Raw genomic sequence first — 19,922 nt, 5'->3', positions numbered from 1 at the left:
AAAAGCATATTGTTTATGTAAAACATTTTGTGTGAACAATAAAATCTCTTGAAAGTCAAAAGTAGTTTATGTGTGTGAATCCATTTGTGCACCTATATGACAATAAACAAAGATCAGTCTGTCACAGAGAAACCACCAACCATTCACATGTGAGCATAAACCACCTTTAGAATTGGCCATTAACCTCACCCTGGCATGTGGAACCCAGACAGGCACAGGGAGAACATGTACTTGTAAACACAGAAATATCCTAGCCAGCTGGATTTGAATCCAGGACCTTCTTGCTGTGAGGCAACAGTGCTAACCACTGCATCGCTGTGCTGCCTTACCACAATATTCCATCCATCCATCCATTCTCTTCCTGCCCCCGCTCTCTGCCGGGTCGCGGGGGCAGGAGCCTAAGCAAAGAAGCCCAGGCTTCCCTCTCCCCAGCCACCTTCTCCAGCTCATCCGGAAGGACCCCAAGGCGTTCCCAGGCCAGCCGAGAGATATAATCCCTCCAGCGTGTCCTGGGTCTACCACGGGGCCTCTTCCCAGTGGGACATGCCCGGAACACCTCACCTAAGAGGTGGCCAGGAGGCATCCTAATCAGATGCCCGAGCCACCTCAACTGGCTCCTTTCAATGTGGAGGAGCAGCGGCTCTACTCTGAGCCCCTCCCGGATGGCCGCACTCCTCACCTTATCTCTAAGGGAGAGGCCAGCCACCCTTCAAAGGAAACTCATTTCTGCCGCTTGTATTCGCGATCTTATTCTTTTGGTCACTACCCAAAGCTCGTGGCCATAGGTGAGGGTAGGAACGTAGATCGACCAGTAAATCGAGAGCTTCGCTTTTACACTAAGCTCTCTCTTCACCACGACAGACCGGTGCAGCGTCCGCATCACTGCAGAGGCAGCCCCGATCCGTCTGTCGATCTCCCGCTCCCTTCTCCCATCACTCGTGAACAAGACCCCGAGATACTTGAACTCCTCCACATGGGGTAAGAACTCGTTCCTGAGCCGGAGAGAGCACTCCACCTTTTTCCGGCTGAGGACCATGGCCTCAGACTTAGAGGTGCTGATTCTCATACCGGCCGCTTCACACTTGGCTGCGAACCGTTCCACTGCGAGCTGGAGGCCACCCCCTGATGAAGCCAACAGAACCGCATCATCTGCAAAGAGCAGAGATGAGACTCTGAGGCCACCGAGGAAGAAGCCTTCCGCCACCTGGCTATGCCTAGAAATTCTGTCCATAAAAATTATGAATAGAATCGGTGACAAAGGGCAGCCCTGACGGAGTCCAACACCCACCGGAAACGAATCCAACTTATTACCGGCTATACGGACCAAGCTCTCACTGCGGTTGTACAAAGACTGAATGGCCCGCAACAACGGGCCAGACACCCCATACTCCCACAGGACCTCCCAAAGGACACCCCGAGGGACGCGGTCGAATGCCTTCTCCAAGTCCACAAAGCACATGTAGACTGGTTGGGCAAACTCCCACGCACACTCGAATATCCTTGAGAGGATAAAGAGCTGGTCCAGCGTTCCGCGACCAGGTCGAAAACCGCATTGTTCCTCCTGGATCCGAGGTTCGACTAACGGACGGACCCTCCTTTCCAGCACCCTGGCATAGACCTTACCGGGGAGGCTGAGGAGTGTGATCCCCCGAAAGTTGGAGCACACCCTCCGGTCTCCCTTGTTAAAGATGGGGACGACCACCCCGGTCTGCCAATCCATTGTCACTGCCCCAGATCTCCACGCGATGTTGCAGAGGCGTGTCAACCAAGACAGCCCTACAACATCCAGAGCCTTCAGGAACTCAGGGCGAATCTCGTCCACCCCAGGGGCCCTGCCACCAAGGAGTTGTTTAACTACCTCAGTGACCTCACCCCCAGTGATGGTCAAGTCATCTCCCTCGTCCCCAGACTCTGCTTCCACTACAGAAGGCGTGTCAGTGGGATTCAGGAGGTCCTCGAAGTATTCCTTCCACCGTCCGACTATAGCCTCAGTTGAAGTCAGCAGCACCCCACCCGCACTATAAACCGTGTGAGTGGAGCACTGCTTTCCCCTCCTGAGTCGCCTGACGGTTTGCCAGAATCGCTTCGATGCGGTCCGAAAGTCTTTTTCCATAGCCTCACCGAACTCCTCCCACACCCGAGTTTTTGCTTCGGCCACTGCCCGAGCTGCATTCCGCTTGGCCTGCCAATACCTGTCAGCTGCCTCCGGAGTCCCACAGGCTAACCAAGCCCGATAGGACTCTTTCTTCAGCTTGATGGCTCCCTTCACCTCCGGTGACCACCATCTGGTTCAGGGGTTACCACCACGACAGGCACCAACCACCTTGCAGCCACAGCTCTGAGCAGCAGCCTCAACAATGGAGGTGCGGAACATGGTCCATTCGGACTCAATGTCCTCAGCCTCCCTCGGAATGCTGTCGAAGTTCTGCCGGAGGTGGGAGTTGAAGATCTCCCGGACTGGGGCTTCTGCCAGGTGTTCCCAGCACACCCTCACAATACGTTTAGGTGTGCCAGGTCTGTCCAGCAACTTCCCCCGCCACCTGATCCAACTCACCACCAGGTGGTGATCAGTTGACAGCTCAGCTCCTCTCTTCACCCAAGTGTCCAGAACATACGGCCGCAGATCTGATGATATGATTACAAAATCGATCATCGACCTGCGACCTAGGGTGTCCTGGTGCCATGTGCACTTATGGACATCCTTGTGTTCGAACATGGTGTTCATTATGGACAAACTGTGGTTTGCACAGAAGTCCAATAACAAAACACCATTCGGGTTCAGATCGGGCAGGCCGTTCCTCCCAATCACGCCCCTCCAGGTCTCACTGTCATTGCCCATGTGAGCGTTGAAGTCTCCCAGCAAGACTATGGAGTCCCCAGATGGAGCACCCTCCAGCACCCCACCCAGCGACTCCAAAAAGGGTGGGTACTCTGAACTGTCATTCGGCGCATAAGCGCAAACAACAGTCAGGACCCGTTCCCCAGCTCGAAGGCGCAGGGAAACTACCCTCTTGTCCACTGGTGTAAACTCCGACGTACAGGCAGCAAGCCGGGGGGATACAAGAATACCCACCCCAGCTCGCCGCCTCTCACCAAGGGCAACTCCAGACTGGAACAGAGTCCAGCCCTACTCCAGGAGACTGGTTCCAGAGCCCAGGCCATGCATTGAGGTGAGCCCAACTATATCTAGCTGGTATCTCTCAACCTCACGCACTAGCTCAGGCTCCTTCCCCACCAGAGAGGTGACATTCCATGTCCCAATAGTCAGTTTTGATAGCCGGGGATCGGTCCGCTAGGGCCTCCGCCCTCGGCCACCGCCCGACACACACTGCACCTGACCCCTACGACACCTCCTGCGGGTGGTGGGCCTACAGGAGGGCGGGCCCATGTAACCTCTTCGGGCTGCGCCCGGCCGAGCACCACGGGCTAATGCCTGGCCACCAGACGCTCTCCCTCAAGCTCCCTCCCCAGGCCTGGATCCAGGGTGGGGCCCCGGTAACCCTATCCCGGGCAGGGTAAACTGTTCCCTCGTTGTTGCAAACATAGGGGTCTTATCAACCACAATATTCATGAAATAAAAATCTAATATCTGATTTAGCCTTAACTGGGGCTAGAAAGTCTGTGCATTTTAGACAAGCTGCATTTTGTGGTAGGAGCAGAGCTTGGTGTGGCCAAGATTATTTGTTATTAACCTAAGTTATGTTTATTGATGAGTAATGATGTTGCCTCCTGCTGTAACTTTTCGAATTTTAAGTTTTTCTCATGGAGAGTAACACTATCACTTTAAATGGGAATGACAACAGCTTTCTGAATATATGGCCGCTGTTGATAGACCACTTGACCACAGGTTTTGGTAATATCATTCAGGGGAATGGCAAGGGGGATCAGAAGAGTTGTTTGCACACAATAACAAAGCAATGGAATGAGAATAAATGTGTCTTTACAGCATAACGAAATGACACTTCTTATTTATCCATTTATCTGCTTTTTGTTGTTTTTATTTTGTTATGTTTTGCTATACTTATCAATAATTACTGATTGCTTTGTTTCTGTTTGATTGTTAAATAAGGACTAATGCTAATCCTTAACATTCCTTAGCTTATAATTCATATTCTTCTTTTCCACCTGCTCTAATGCGCGCATGGGGGGCTCTCCGTTGGTCATGGTTGACGGCGAGGTCTTCAGCTTCATCCCTACAGATGTTGAGGACTTTGAGGTCATTGATGAAGGTCCGTGGCCAGCCTCTGCTACATCAGCTTCCAGGTGGAACCCATTACAATAACTTCAATAACTTATAATGCCTTGCTTATTGTTTGTGTTTTGACCAATAGAGTTGCATTGACGTTAACCCCTTAAAACCTGAATTATGAAATAATTGCCAGAAAATTCTTCAATTCTTCAAAATTCTTTCAATTCTTTGCTTAAAAATGTATTGTGCAATTTATTTAGGTTTTTCAGGAGGAAAAAAAAAAATCACACTGGTGATGCACAAGTCTCAAAAACTCCCCAAAACAGTACGTATAAAATATTGTACAGTAGGCATTAAGGCATTAAGACATTAGTTCAGTGAAATGGTTTATTCTTAATTGACTCACTGTTTGACCTTTTATAAAATTCATTATTCTGGGTGGGGGTTTGTTCAATTTTTTTTTTTTTTTTTTACAGTACATAGATGGTGTCTTATTTTCATGATCACATTTTTCCTATCAAGTTAAAAACATGGCTATTTTTGTACATTGGTTGTTTTGTAGATTTTCTGTGCACACTCTTTGGTATATTGAAGCAGCTGTATTTACCAGCTTGTGACAGTCTGGGAATTTGTGTGTGTGTATGTGTGTGTGTGTGTGTGTGTGTGCGCGCGTGTTTGTGCATGTGTGTCAGAAGAGAAGGAAGCGAGGAAGACGGTAAGTGAGCAAGAGGCAAAGCCAGAGAGAAAGAACAGCCACTAAGGGAAGGAGGGACTAAAGAGTTGTTTTTTTTGCCTGTGAAACACGCTGCCAGTCTTCATTCTGCATCTTCTCCTCTAAGAGGTGAGTCTACACATTACTCATCGAATAGCTTATACCTCCAAATGGACACTTCAAATTGCACTAACATAGCTCTAAAATAGTCATTATTTTCATTTTAAAATTTAAAGTATTAGCTGTACTGGCACTGTAACAGGTTGTACATGATGTGTTTATCAGCTTCCTATTTAACTGAAAAGAAATGTTTGACATGTAACTATCAAATAAATAATACATTCTCAGTGCATCTAATATTGATTTTTTTCAACATATTTCATTGCAATTGTTTTAGTTAATGTTTTTGTTTGGTCCCCAAATGCAGCAGATTTCTAAGTGTTTTACCAGCATTATTGACTCCATTTATCACATGGGTGCACAGCAACCTTTAATGTTAAGCTCCTGTTTTTCTTCAGTGTCTTTCACAAAGCTACAAAGATTTCATTCGTGAGAATAGATTTTTGTGGATTTCAATATGATTTTGAGGGGAAATCAAAATGATTATTTATTACAAATGAAAGGAAGTGATTTGGGCAGGCATCTGCAGCTGTATGCAATGCCTCACTCTCCTCTCATCATATAACAAACAACACACTTTCCCACTTTAGCAGCTCATAGACCACTCCACCTCCTCCAGTGTCTATCTGTAGGCTTCAGGGGATTTATGTTTGCTTCGCTCCCCAAATACACTGTATATTTGATGTATGTTAAAGATACATGCACACATTTAAAAAAAAAAAACCTTATACACCAAAAAGTAATTTTAACAAGTGAAAAATCGTGGACAGCACGGTGGTGCAGTGGTTAGCATTTAGAAGGTCTGGGTTCAATTCCACCTTTGCCCAGGCCTCTCACTTTATCTGTGTGGAGTTTGCATGTTCCCCCTGCCCCTGTATGGGCTTCCTCCCAAAGACATGCAGTTAGTGGGGTTAGGTTAACTGGCCACTCTAAATTGGCCATAAGTGTGGATGTTGTTTGTCTCTCTGTGTTAGCCCTGCGACAGGCTGGCGACCTGTTCAGGGTGTTACCCGCCCCCCCCCGAAACCCTGAACAAAATAAGCAGAAGAGAATGAATGGATGGATGGAAAAATTGTGTGATCCAGCTGCAGATTTGACAAGACAAGTATCCAACAGTGGAATGAACAGAAAGTCATTCATGCTTTTAATACATCTAGACTGGATTACTGGGTAAAACACTAATATTACAATTGCAGCTGGTTCAAAATCTGCTGCTAGGCTCCTATTACTTACAGTGTATTACTCTTATTTATTTATTCAATTATTATTGTTTTTTTTATTGTTTCAAAATCATATGTAATGTTTCTTTGATAATTTTATTTGCTGTTCAGCACCTTGGTCTGTATCAGTAAACTGACTTGATTTGAATTGACTTGGCTGGACTTATTAAAACAATGATGTGATCTGAATACTAATAACCCATTCTAATGATTATTGTAATGATTGAGTGATTGCTCCTTTATGTATGTATGTATTTGTTTATTGATTCAATTCAATATCTGACATCATAAATACTAAAATCAAGCCTATTGTCTTTTTTACTACATGTATCCCAGCTTCACGATGAACTTCTCAGAGAAGATTTCATTTCTCTTCAGCTGTAACGTCAGCCCGAGTGAGACGCCACAGCTCGATATCAGTGTCACCAAAAGTGAGCCGCTGAGAATTGCCATCCCCATGACCATATTCTACAGCATCGTCTTCTTTTTTGGAGTATGAATATTAAAATTACTTGATACCTAATCATGCAGCCTCAGGATATTAAATTACAATGCACAATGTTAAATGTAATAAAAATAAATAAGTAAAGCAGCATCACTAAGCCACTATATTAGTCATGTTAATTTTATGCAGATAACAAGCAATGCAGCTTTTCACATTGTAAACCACATCATGTTCTCCCCAAATGTTCTGCAGATCTTATTCAGTGGTGTAAGTATACTGACCCTTCTCATCGATGCCCACATGAGAGTCAGTGCCATTCGTTTCTACCTTCTCAGCCTGGTTATATCAGGTAGGCATTGCTGCCATTTTCCTTAAGGAACTCTGACAGCATTAAACTAAAATCATTAACTTAAAGTGAAATTAATTTTCTCTGCATTTACCATCCAAAGTTCTAAGGTAATGAAAACATGTTTGTGCTTGAAACAAACAAAAAGTGTCATTCCACTGAGTAATTTTCAGTCTATTGTGAAAAGTATAACTGCATATTCTGGTTTACTGGAGGTTCCATCTCAAGACAATGGAACAAACTACTCCTTGTTGCTATTGTAGGTTTTATTATTTATAGTATTATTTAAATAGGTTTTAATTTCAGTCTTACCTTAAATTAATTAAGGATTTTAGCTTTCTTTTGTGTAAGGAACACTGGACGGGTGGATGGACGGACGGATCGATAATAATGTTTTGCTGTAATAAGTAAAAATAGGTAACATTTATGCTGTAAAAAAAAAATGTGCGTCTCTTATTAACATCCAATTAAAATGCACATTTGCACATTTGCAATGAATGAGTCGTAAAAGTAAAAAGGTATTGTTTTAATTTCAAGTAATTGAGTGTTTGTGTCTTATATTTTCTAAATATAAAATTTGACTGAATTAGTCAGTATCATCCAACTAGACTGCAATGTATTACATGGGCACCTATGATCATCCAAATTTGCTAAGAAGCTTACATTTTTTTTAAATTTTAGACATTCTGCAGCTTTTGACCATCCCAGTAACCTTGTATCGGTATTACTGGGAGAGCTACCCATGGCGTCTGGGCCAAGCGGTGTGCAAGGTCTACTTCATGATACGCCAGTTGTATTGTGCCACCACAAGCTGGGTTATCGTCACCTTCACCACTGAGCGCTATGCAGCCATTTGCCACACGATGTGGTCGGTCACCAGCCTGCAGGTTTAGTACTTGGACAAGAAAAATATTGTGTCTGCTCTGAGGTAGTTTTCTATCATAAAATAGAATATTAAACATGCATTAATGTATACTGCATTTTTAATACTGTAAAATTTGTTCCTCTTCTGTACTCAGAATTGATTTAAGATGATTTTTTATTTTTTTTTTTAAAAAAAAGCATGTATCCAATAGGATATTTTATGTTTAAAATATTTAAAGAAAGAACAGAGACAAAGTACTGAATAGGTTTTCTGTTGCCAGCTCTATTTGTATCCTACAACAAAATGTAACCAAAAACATGGATGAAAACTGGAAGTGCTATTTTCAGAAAATGAAAACTGTATATAATTAAAGGATCATGTCAACAAGAGCTAATAAACAAATTTTCCTTCCCTTTTCTTGTCTTTACAAAAGAAGTCTCGAGTGCCATGTCTTCTGTCTGTGTGGGTGATATCTCTGGTCTCTGCTGTGCCCTTTGCTCTGGTCTATGACCAGGCGAGTGCTTGCATCCTGGACTATACAGCCACCACTCAAGAAGATGCCTTCCACGTCTCTACCATGTGTGAGATGACAGAGCCTGATCCTGCGTATATCTACAAAGGGGCCTTACTCCTGAGAGCTGGGTTCTTCTTTCTGGTGAGATGAGCACCATTTGATAGATTATGTTTTCTTTTCAGCATAAAACAAAGGGACCTAACATGCTCCTCCAACTACAGGTCCCACTGGTGTACATCTTTACTCTTTATATGCTCATCCTGTGCTACCTGAGGAAGAATAGCCATCAAAGGAGAAACATGGGTCTAATGCCACAGGATCCAGAAGGAAGACGATCAGTCAAGTGCCATCAGAATGGGAAGCTACTTGTAAATGAAAAGAGAGCTCTAAAACTAATGGGTGAGTATTTTTTTTGTATTAGTTCTGTTCAGGCTTTTGATTGGACACGTCTTTGCAAAACGGATGATGTTGGAAAATTAGTAACTACTGTATGTGTGAGCTTCTGCGAGGTCTTCAGTAATGATAAATGAGTACAAAGTAACAGAAAAAAAACTGGCCACTGAGTGCAAAACTCCAGCTCTGTTCTTCTTTATCTTGTAAATCATAAGGTCACAAGTTAATGATCTGAAATGCCTTGCATTTAGGCCAAGAATACAGAGAAATGCAAATTACATTAACATATTATTAACAATCATTTCAGCATGTTGAGCTATCGACACTCTCTGTTTTTTTGTTTCTTTTTTCAGGTGCAGTTGTCGTGGCTTTTTTTGTTTGCAACTTTCCAGATATTGCTTCATCGCTTATGCAAGTGTATGTGGTTGTGTGGACTGACACGGTCCTTTCTGTGTACACAATCCTGAAATCATATTTGTCACTCCCACTGTGGTATATCAATGGTGCACTGGACCCCCTGTTGTTCTGTATTTCCTCCCACACATTTCGCAGGGCATGCTGGAGAACTCTGGGCAGGCTCAGACCTCGCTGCTCCTTGAAGGATGGGATCATGTCTTGGCTGAGGCAGAGAAATTCTACGGAATAAGCAAGCATGACAGTCAGAGAGAGGATTAATGGCAAATTCTATAAAGAAAAATGTAAAAAGCAAAAAAAATTTTAAGTATCTAAAATCAGATCAGAGGGATAAGAATAGGCAGGAAAACCTCTTTTCAACATGAGCTGCATTGAAAAGCACTCTGAATTATGTGTCATGCTCTTTCATGCTATTGTAACTTTCCTTTCATTTTTTTCCCTCTTGTTAAGGGTTTTCTGAGTATTTTTGTAAATAGGGTAAAATCTGTACAGCGAGCATGTGGAATTCACCCTTTTCAGGAGCTACAGAAGAAATGTATTTTATAGCAAGAGAGGTAAAACTTACAGTATTGTGTGTAATCTTATATTTATTTATATTTCTTATATTTGCAAGATTACCAAACAATGCATTATAAAGAAGTTCCAAATATATGTTGAACAAGAATAATATTTAAAGTTTATTGCTCATATGTGACAACTGTGTCATATATCCATTCTTCAATCTGGAGAGCAAGATTAATCCTCAGATACACTTGTGTGCATATCTGATTGTGCACTTGTCTGTAACAGTGTTTGTCAAAGTTTGTTGCTTTCTGACACTATTAATCATTATTGTTTTATTCTCAGAAAACTGTTTAAAACTGAACTGACTACTCTGATATTTTTAACATAAGTCATTTTGTCTGTGAATTTAATGAAATGCAGGATGTTATAGAACTATATTTCAGACCTTTGTGAATGTTGTTGTATGTTTAATGTTATATAAACATTTCTTTTTTGCCAAACATATTTATGTTGTGTTCTTTGGAGGACAAAAGTCAGATTTGTGTTGTCAAGACTGAGACCAAGCCGATCAACCCACTATAAATATAGACTCACTCAAGTATAACCTGCAGATGTATTGTGTTCCTGGGCACAGCATGATGTTGATTTGTATAACATGTTAGAGCACAAGGATTCTGTTAAGTCACTATATATATGGAAAAAAAAAAAAAAAATCCCCACTCGCCCAGCGGGCAGTCTTTGTTTATCCTCCAAGCTTGGTCCTCTACCAGAGGCCTGGGAACTTGAGGGTGCTGCACAGTATCTTAGCTGTTCCCAGGACTGTGCTCTTCTGGACAGAGATCTCGGATGTTGTTCCTGGAATCTGCTGGAGCCATTCTCCCAGTGTGGGCGTCGCTGCCCTGCGTGTTCCGATTACCACGAGGACCACTATTACCTTTACCTTCCACATCCTCTCTAGCTCTTCTCTGAGCCCCACTTGATATTGCAATGTCAGTCACTACAGCTTTCTTCCTTTGCTTGTCCACCACCACTGTGTCTGGTTGGTTAGCCATCATAAGTTTGTCAATCTGTATCTGGAAGTACCACAGGATCTTAGTTCTGGCGTACCCTTTAATTTGTAAAGAAAAAGAAACAAAGAGATATGCTGATCTTTGAATGTATCTCCACCGAAAGCCAGAGAAAATTAGCAAGAGCTGGAGTAAATGCTTACAATTTTAGTTATTACAATAAAAAAAAAAAAAAAAAAAAAAAAGAGAGAAGTGTGAGTATAAAAAAAAGCTTCTGTTTATACATGCAATAATTTTGGAAAACTGCTTTCAAATAAATGCAGTGTATTCATCCTCCACCTGATCAATGCCAAAACTGTAACCTACACAGTCTGGGTTGGTGCATGGAGCTTTGACGTTTAAAAAATGTGCTGTGGTTCACATTCAACTTGCAGGCATCCGATAATCCTGACAATAGATGGACAGAAACACGAAATGAATAGATATTCTGGTGGTCTACAGCAACTAATAATTAGTGCTTCCTAATCATACGCCATATCAGCTTAATGATGTAGCAGTCTACTGTACCGTAGTGACAAAAATGAATGAAACACGAGCTATTTGCTTTGCAGCAAGTTGCTGTAAATAAGAAAAATAAATAAATAAATAAAAAAAATTACACGTAACCGACGTGACGTGTGTATATTTCGGCCAATCACAAGCCTGTGGGCGGGACAAAATATGAACGAGCGGAGTATTCAAAACGAAGATGGCGGTTGAAAATGGTTCCCTAAACAATCACAAACTCGAAAGAAAGTAAGGACTTTTCGTTTAATGTGGCAAAGAGTTACAGTCTACAGTGCTGCTGAGTGAATTGTGCGTCTGTAAGACGATTAATGCTAATAAAAAACTGTTTTTACTACTTTGCATTGCGACTCGTTTATGATTTGTTAGCACTAGCCAGTGGAGCTAAGTTAATCTAGCAAAACTTACAGCACCAGTTTATATTAACATCAGCTACCGGTAATTCGAGGATTCATCTTACGTCTCGCATTTGCTGATTTTATTTTGGTTACAGGTCGAAGGGTTATTATTTCAAAATGAGCATCAACACGTGGTGTCTGTGTTTTCTTTAACAGGGAGACAAAATGCAGTGTGTTTATCAGTCAGGAGAAGTCAAACCAGCCTGTCATCTTTAACCCGGACTTCTTCGTGGAGAGGCTGAGATATGAACATCCACATGCATTCACGGAGTTGGTACTTAGCAACATCACTCGACTGATCGATCTGCCAGGGGACGAGTTTGCCCAGCTCACTGGAGAGTCGGAACCTAGAGTACCCGCATCCAGCGGGTTTCTACGCTCCTTTAACTTCCTGAGACGGAAAGGTTAGACAATATGGAGTTGTGTAGTGTTTCAGTCATGTGAACTTTATCTCTAGGGCTGAAGTAATAAAGTAATTTAGCAATCAGCATATAATTTAACGTAATCAGTTATTTGTATCATTTTCACCCATTACCTAAATATTATAGTAAAATATTCAAAGCAAGATGTTAGCTAAGAAAAAGTGGGATAGTCAGGGAGATGAAGAAAGTAGACTGGAGTACTGGGAGGATAGGCCACAGCAAAGAGGGAAGTGGCAAAGGAAAAGGTTCATAGTGAGTTGTATGTGAGGTTGGACCGTAAGGAAGGAGAAAAGGACTTGTATCGAATGGCTAGCCAGAGAGATCGAGCTGGAAAGGATGCGCAGCAGGTTAGAGTGACTGAGAACAGAAATATAAATGTACTAACAAGTGAAGAGAATGTGTTGAGAAGATGGAAAGAGTACTTTGAGGAATGAATGTAGAAAATGAGCAAGAGAGGAGGATGGATGGAGGACATTTAGTGACTCAGGAAGTGCAGAGGATTAGTAGGGAGGAAGTAAGGGCAGCTATGAAGTGTATGAAGAATGGAAAGGTGGTTTGTCCAGATGGTATACCTGTGAAGATATAGAGATGGCTAGGAGAGAGGGCAGTGAACTTTTAACTTTTAACTAGATTGTTTAATACAATCCTGGATAGTGAGTGGATGCCTGAGGAATGGAGAAGAAGTGTTCTGGTACTGATTTTCAAGAACAAGGGTCTGATTTAGACCTGTGCATTGGGTCTCTGTACGTAACCGGAAACCCCTCTGAACCGTACACGATAATCACAATCCTTGCCGGCTTCATTGACCCGACATGTAATTACATTTTTCAAGAGGTGCGTGTCAGGCTATTTTGTAGGTTCCTGCATGTGGTTCAGAGGGAATTTCCAGTTACGTACATAGGCCCCACAAAGACCTGACGCAGAAGCATAATTCAGGCCTAAGAAGAAAGTTGAGCAGCAGTAGGGCTTCATGCCGAGAAAGAGCACTGCAGAGATGCAACGTTTGCTTTCAGAGTGTTGATGGAGAAGTATAGAGAAGGTCTGAAAGAGCTGCACTGTGTCTTTGTGGATCTAGAGAAAGCTTAAGACAGGGTGCTAAAAGAGGAACTATGGTACTGCATGAGGAAGTCAGGAGTGGCAGAGAAGTATGTGGGTTTGATTCAGGATATGTATGAGGACAGCAAGAAAGTAGTGAGGTGTGCAGGGCTCTGTTTACAATGGTGATGGACAGGTTGACAGATGAGGTCAGGCAGGAGTCTCCATGGGCTATGCTTGCAGATGACATTGTGATCTGTAGTAAGAGTGGGGAGCAGGTAAAAGAGAGCCTGAAGAGGGTGGAGTGGGTGGAGACAAGTGTCAGGGATGATTTGTTACAGAAGGATAGCAGCAAGAGTGAAGGGGAAGGTTTACAAAATGGTAGTAAAACCTGCTATGATGTATGGTTTGGAGATGGTAGCACTAACAAAAAGATGGGAGGCTGAGCCGAAGGTGGCAGAATTGAAGATGTTAAGATTTTAATTGGGAGTGACCAGAATGGACGGGATTAGAAATAAGTATATCAGAGGGACAGCACAGGATGAGGAGTTTGAAGAGAAAATGAGGTTAGAGAGGCAAGGCTGAGATGGTTTGGACATGTACAGAGGGGGGATAGTGGATATAAATTGGACAAAGGCTGTTGAATATGGAGCTGCCAGGCAGGAGGAAAAGAGAATGACCTCAGAGGAGGTTCATGAATGTAGTGAAGATGGACATGCAGAGGGATGGTGTGACCGAGGAGGATGCTAGGGATAGGGTGAGATGGAGGCTGATGATCCACTGTGGAGACCTCTAAAGGGAGCAGCTGAAAGAAAATAAAAACATGACTAAATATGATCAGATTGCCTGTTTTCTCTGATCAATTTTGTAAAATGCTGAGTTAAGGGGAGTGTGAAGAAGAGACGAGCATCTAATCTTCACATTTGACAGGCAAAAAGATGCCAGTGTTTGGAGTATGATTATGAAAAATAATAATTTATTGTCAGAATTACTGCGCATTATTTTGCATAAACAAATCATCTTGCTTCTAATAATCCATCAGGCGACAAATAAAGTAATGTTGGGTTTAAGTCTCCACTAAACCTGACTGAAGCCTGAAGCTCTTTTGGTTTTTAGTTAGATGTCATTTCATAGTCATAATTTGGCTCTCACAATAGGTCCAGTTGTACACACAAAGACTACAGTCAGCCTTGCTGTGCCGTTTGATGTCTTGCAGACAAAGGAGTTGTTTTTGGTGCACCGTTAACTGAAGAAGGAATAGCACAGATCTATCAGCTCATTGAATACCTGAATAAAAGTGAGTATTGATTAGTATGCCCGTATAAACTGACATTTAAAGGACACTGTCATCCAAAGCAGTTTATGATATTGTGCATTTACATGTGTGACCTCCAGAGGCAAAGAACTTAACAATATTATTTTTTGAAACACGATTAAAATAACCAGATTATATTGAATTATAAATGGCAGGCATCACACTTTCTACTTGTTCTGTAACTTAGTTTAAGCATTGAATTGCCATGAGGTCATGGTTTATTTCTAGAAAGCAATGATGTCATTCACTGAAAGTGGACACTGGATGAAAATGTTTGAGTCAATAATTTATCTGAAAGCACTTTGCTCTTGCTGACTCCCTCCTTCCATTTCATTCACTCCATCACTCTCCTTACTGCCTTGTCTCTGGCTCTCTGTGTCTGCACACCTAACACTCCCCCCCCCACCCCACCCCACCCCGGCTGTCTCTCTTTCCCATCCCTCAGACCTTCATGTGGAGGGGTTGTTCCGTGTGCCAGGCCACAGTTTGAGGCAGGCAGCCCTGAGGGAGATGCTGAATACTGGGGCAGAGATAGATCTAGAGACAGGCGATTTCCACCCCAATGATGCTGCAACATTGCTCAAGGCCTACCTGGGAGAGCTTCCAGAGCCTCTGCTGACACACAGACACTATCTTGCTCACCTGAAGATTGGAGGTGCTGGTTGGGTTATACACAGATCCTTGTCATTCAGATTAATGTAAGGTCAGGAAAAATATTACTAACCTCTCTTGTAATATTTTTCATCTCCTGTTTCTAGAGTTGACTTGCTTTGACGATAAGGGGGATAAGACAAATGTGCCAGATAAGGAACGCCAGATTGAGGCGTTTCAGCTCCTGTTTATGCTGCTCCCACCTGCCAACCGGAGCTTGTTGAAGTTGTTGTTGGATTTACTGCACAACACTGCTCGCAGTCAGCACATTAACAAGATGTCTGCTATCAATTTAGCCAAGATGTTTGCTCCACACATCATCTGGCCCAAAAATGTAAAGACCTTCTGTTCATTTCGCTCTACCCTCCAAAACTCTACACCGTGTTTGCACTCAAATGAACCATGACACTAATATTTTTTTGTGTTTCTTTTTTGCCTTTTTTTCCCCTCCTTTCTTTTAATGTTGCAGGTAATGGCAAGTGATCTTCAGGGAGACATAGATAAGCTGAATAATGGCATAGCATTCCTTATTAGGCACTCACAAAAACTGTTCAAGGTAAGCTTACCTGGGGTCAGTTGCTTAGCTTATTAAAAAAACAACATTTTTATAAATTCCTATTAATAGAAAGTTTTGTTTTTGAGCAGGCTGACAGCAAGAAAGAACTCAGTGGCTGATGTAGCCCTTTTAATTTAGTGTCTGAAGTTGAGCAGTTTGCAGTCTTTGCAAACTGCAAACTATCATCAACCCATCAACCTTCTATGTTGATGTTTCCCATCAACATAGAAGGTACAAGATGGTTTAACTCTCGCTCGTTGTGGAGTCTCTCTGCCTTGTGTCTGGTAGAATATATCTCAGATTAGGATTAAGATGAAGTTATTTACTTAGGTAGTTGAGAATATTCCATTTATAGGTTTGTTAATTGCAGCTGGGACTCTCGTGGTCATTGACCAACATGTTCACTTACATCCTGCACTGACTTGTGCAGTAGTAAAAAAAAAATGAAGAACAGGGTTAGCTTTAATGCACTTTGCTCTGTGTAAAAGGTAGCATATGGGATGTTTTAATATCTGCCTCATTTATATATTCTAAGCTTTCTCTGAGAGTGTAATGTTTGTTTGCTTTCATTGAAGGCACCGGTGTATATCAAAGAATATGCCCGCTTATACTTCACAGGATCAAAAGTTCTTCAGTCAAATGTAAGTATTTTTGTTTTCTAACAGAATTCATCTTAGTGAAACTAGGGAGTTAGTCCTGCAGTACATTTATCTAGAAAGTTATTTTGAGAGCTTCTGGAGGTAAGTTTTGTGTTTGCAAGCTGTTAAATCCAGTCACTTCAGTGTTTGGTTGATTTTAGATACTTGAACCTGGAGTGACTGGTATCTTCTGCAAGACATTTAATTAGAATAATTTTCAAAGGACCCTGAAATAAAACCTTTAAATATTGATGCAGTTTTCAGATTTTAAAGCTGTTTGTTTGTTTGTTCATGTTTGTACACTATCACTTAACTGTATAGATTCTCTTGTTGCTTTATCTCTCAGAAACTATTTGTTTGAGTGAGAAAACAGAGTTTTGAATGCTGTTGTTTTCTGTGTCCTGACATTTTTAGGATGACTCGACTCTCTGTTCTGGGGCCAAAGAGGGCCCAGTGGCTGCGGTAACAGAGGGCCCCCCTTCTCCCTCCATAACAGTCACATCTGATACTCAGAGTTACACTGAATCAGCCCTCAGAGAGCTGTACCAGCAGGTCAACAACATGCCAGAGTCTGCCAAAAAGAAAAAACTCATTAGACAGGTAGCTCAGTGTAATACTTCTGTGAGCAGAAAGACATGCATACAAGCTACTTAGAGAACCAGCACATAATGTGGTGTGTATTTGTGTGTAGATTGAGAAACAGCCTTTACCGACACCTCCAGCAGACTCTCGGGCACCATTCAGCAGGAAACACTGGCGTTCACGTTCTTTTGGTGGGATAATAAAGGTTTGTTGGCAGTATTTGTGTGTATGCATCAGCTGCACTTCTTGCATTAACCTTCACATGTTTTATTTCATACTTTTTATAGTCAAAGTTTCCCTTATATTTTTGCTTGTGATGCTGTTGATCTATTGATTTGTAGAACACTAACATTTCAAGAGTATGTATTTTTTTAAAAAAAATTAAAATTAAGCAAATTCAACAACAAAAAATTTGTCTTTAACGATCGCTCAGCCCTCAAATCTCAATTTTTATTTTTAACAGAAGAAAGTATTCGGCAGTCAAATGTTAACAGAGAAAGAAAACAGCAGACCACAGAATCGTCCGCCCAGCTGCTCTGCTGATGGACAGGTAAAAGAAAGCACCAGCTGTGCAGCAGTGAGTATTATGCTCTTATACTACAAAAAAAACAGTATATAATAAGTCTCAGAGGAGAACCTCCATCTTGTTTAAGATATTAGCTTCCACTGTGGCCCTGCAGACTCAAACTAGTCTTTAGTATCCTGATACCTGACTGAGTGACTGCTGCTTTAGATACTAGCAATAAGACAGGAAATAAACATGATCCAGGGGATAATCTTTAAAAACTGGCTATAATAATCCCCCATGATGATGATTATGATGTAGAGTGAAACACTTGAGAAGTAATTCTGTTAACCATAACTACAACTAAAATATTACTCCAACTGATACTATGGGGCACATGTTGCTTTTAAAACTGTCATCAGCTTGAGAGTTTTCCTCATTACTTTGCTGAACTTTTGTGGCCTTTGAGCCATCAGTCTGCGGTTCACCACAGGCAGTGCTTAGATTGCTAATGATGCCTGTGCTCAGCTGACAGGGCTAAACATGACCTAATCCTTTATAAAAAAAAAAATAATAATAATTTTTATTCCTCTTTCCTCCTCCAGGATTAATTGTCCGTGAAAGGATATCCTCCTCACAACTTGGGACTAAAGGATCATCTCGAGGCACAAACAGGTGTATTGTACTGTTTTCTTTACATGCCATGTTTCGATCGGCTGCTTTGCTTTTTTTACTTTTTTTATTTACACATTTTTTTCTAGATATTTTGTTACAAAGTTTGAGACTTTGAGGTCAAGAATCTCCATCTTTTTCTCAGTTTCTGTCTTTTTGTTTCTCAGTTCAGCAAAGATAGTTGGAGTGAGAGTGCTGATATGTTCTTTTTTTATTTTATTTTCTCACTTCAGTTTAACACTTTTCAAGAGTTACTTATTCAAGAGTCTTACTTTCCTTGTTCACTGAGGATGTTCTGTATTATGTAGTGTATTTGCACTGGTGAATTTCAGGGTGCTTAGCCTTGTGATTGTTTATTTTGAAAAGCGTGTTGTATTTATTTTTCATTGGTCTTCTGGATGCTTTCCTTCTGAATGGATCTGATCGGTATAGGACATTCAATGTGAAATGTGATATGCAAATTTTTCTATTTAAATGTTAAAATTGCTTGTAAGTTGTAATACGTTTAAGTTGGACCTGGTCAGTGAAAACCAGTGATTTAATCCAAAATGTGCCTTAAAGTGAACATATCTAAAGGTTTTATTTGACACCAGGATTTTCTTTCCGTTGTAACTTATTTTACATGTTAATAAAATAAGGAAGTAAATACTATGAAAATGAAGGGAGGCACTGCATGAAAGGCCAGTGGAGTGTGCGTACTTATGTGTTTGTTTCACTTTAGCCCAAATCCTTCATGACACTGTGATCCCTCAAACTACTGCTTTAAACTGAATCTTGGTTTTCTGGGGTTCATCTTTAGACCTTATACCTGGTTTGGATTCTTATGTAACACTGGGTTTATAGCTTTATATGCATTCATTTTTTTTACCTTTTATAGTTTTTTTTTTTTTTTTTAAACAGTTTTTAATGTTCCTACTATGCTTTTATCTATTTTTTTTTTTTTTTTCAGTGAGTGGTTGAATGCAAATTAAGATAAATCTCTCACTTGCCGTCTGCTGTAACTGGTAATCCAGGTATTTTTCTGGAAGAGTTTTGGCTACAACCACTTTTTACCTTATTTGTCTTACTCCTTGAGTAATACTCACTTTGCAGTGCTGTTACAGTTTAACTCCGTGACAGTTGCTGTACAGTCAGGCTGACTATGAAAACTGATGGAGGTGGTGCTGCTGTGAAGCTATGCAACTCAATGTAATTAAAAGACATCAAGCTGCATTTGATGGTTGTCTCTTTTTTTCATTTGAAAAGTCAATAGAGATGTAGGACTTAGAACGTAATAGAGATGTTTTCTAATTGTTTCCCCCTTTTGTTAATCTTGAGTTCAGCACTGCTGCCTGAACCCCCCATGGGTTTTTTTTTTCTTCCAGCCACAAGATGGTGCTCTTTAGTTGCAAATAATTAGGTAGAGAGCCAGGATTGAGTCAGTATGAAGACAGATATCTCTGCATTGTAAATTCTAAGTATTTATTAAAATAAGAAAAAAGCATGCCAGCAATTTATTGATATGCATATATTAATAGTTCCCCTAAAGATTTTCACATACTTTGATCTTGCACCTCTAACAGTACAAATGCCAGTTTCCTACATTCAGAAGATTGTCAGTAAAGTGCATATGACAGCAAAATTTTAGGCTCATGACCAATAATAGAAGAAAAAATACAACAATACACTTATAAAACTCCTGGGAGGATACAACTTTGCAAAAAATATTTTTCAGTGAATGGAGTTACAGGGTAAAAGGTTGAATAGTAAGAGCAGGAATGTCTGTGTGTCATGGTGTCCATGTCAATGTATGCTTGGAATTATAAGTATACATTGTAAACATCTGTGAGAATAAATATACAACAGACAGCTTCCC

At 41.3% G+C, this 19,922-nt stretch overlaps 2 protein-coding genes across 4 annotated transcripts; both read left to right on the top strand.

Moving 5' to 3' along the window:
* Positions 1-4,815: 4,815 nt before the first annotated feature.
* On the top strand, positions 4,816-10,138 carry LOC115793539 (neuropeptides capa receptor-like). 2 transcript variants are annotated; one of them, XM_030748582.1, is made up of 6 exons: positions 4,816-5,030; positions 6,578-6,734; positions 6,939-7,919; positions 8,334-8,552; positions 8,633-8,810; positions 9,158-10,138. In XM_030748582.1, the coding sequence occupies exons 3-6, from the start codon at positions 7,812-7,814 to the stop codon at positions 9,448-9,450; spliced, it is 798 nt and encodes a 265-aa protein (XP_030604442.1). In that variant the 5' UTR covers positions 4,816-5,030; positions 6,578-6,734; positions 6,939-7,811; the 3' UTR covers positions 9,451-10,138. The 2 variants fall into 2 exon arrangements, with proteins under 2 accessions (XP_030604442.1, XP_030604441.1); XM_030748581.1 differs by having other exon boundaries at positions 8,331-8,552.
* A 1,284-nt stretch (positions 10,139-11,422) lies between these two features.
* LOC115793350 (rho GTPase-activating protein 19-like) lies at positions 11,423-19,272 on the top strand. Of its 2 annotated transcripts, none has more exons than XM_030748293.1 (11): positions 11,423-11,524; positions 11,848-12,095; positions 14,365-14,445; positions 14,909-15,118; positions 15,222-15,448; positions 15,584-15,670; positions 16,246-16,311; positions 16,723-16,908; positions 17,000-17,095; positions 17,354-17,440; positions 18,001-19,272. In XM_030748293.1, exons 1-11 carry the CDS (start codon positions 11,478-11,480, stop codon positions 18,004-18,006), a joined length of 1,341 nt encoding a protein of 446 aa, XP_030604153.1. In that variant the 5' UTR covers positions 11,423-11,477; the 3' UTR covers positions 18,007-19,272. The 2 variants fall into 2 exon arrangements, with proteins under 2 accessions (XP_030604153.1, XP_030604152.1); XM_030748292.1 differs by having other exon boundaries at positions 17,354-17,467.
* Positions 19,273-19,922: the final 650 nt, after the last annotated feature.

The sequence above is a fragment of the Archocentrus centrarchus genome, chromosome 15 (assembly GCF_007364275.1).
Source record: "Archocentrus centrarchus isolate MPI-CPG fArcCen1 chromosome 15, fArcCen1, whole genome shotgun sequence".
NCBI lineage: Eukaryota > Metazoa > Chordata > Actinopteri > Cichliformes > Cichlidae > Archocentrus > Archocentrus centrarchus.
The sequence above is the reverse complement of the archived record's forward strand: the minus strand, read 5'-3'. Positions and strand labels throughout refer to the sequence as shown.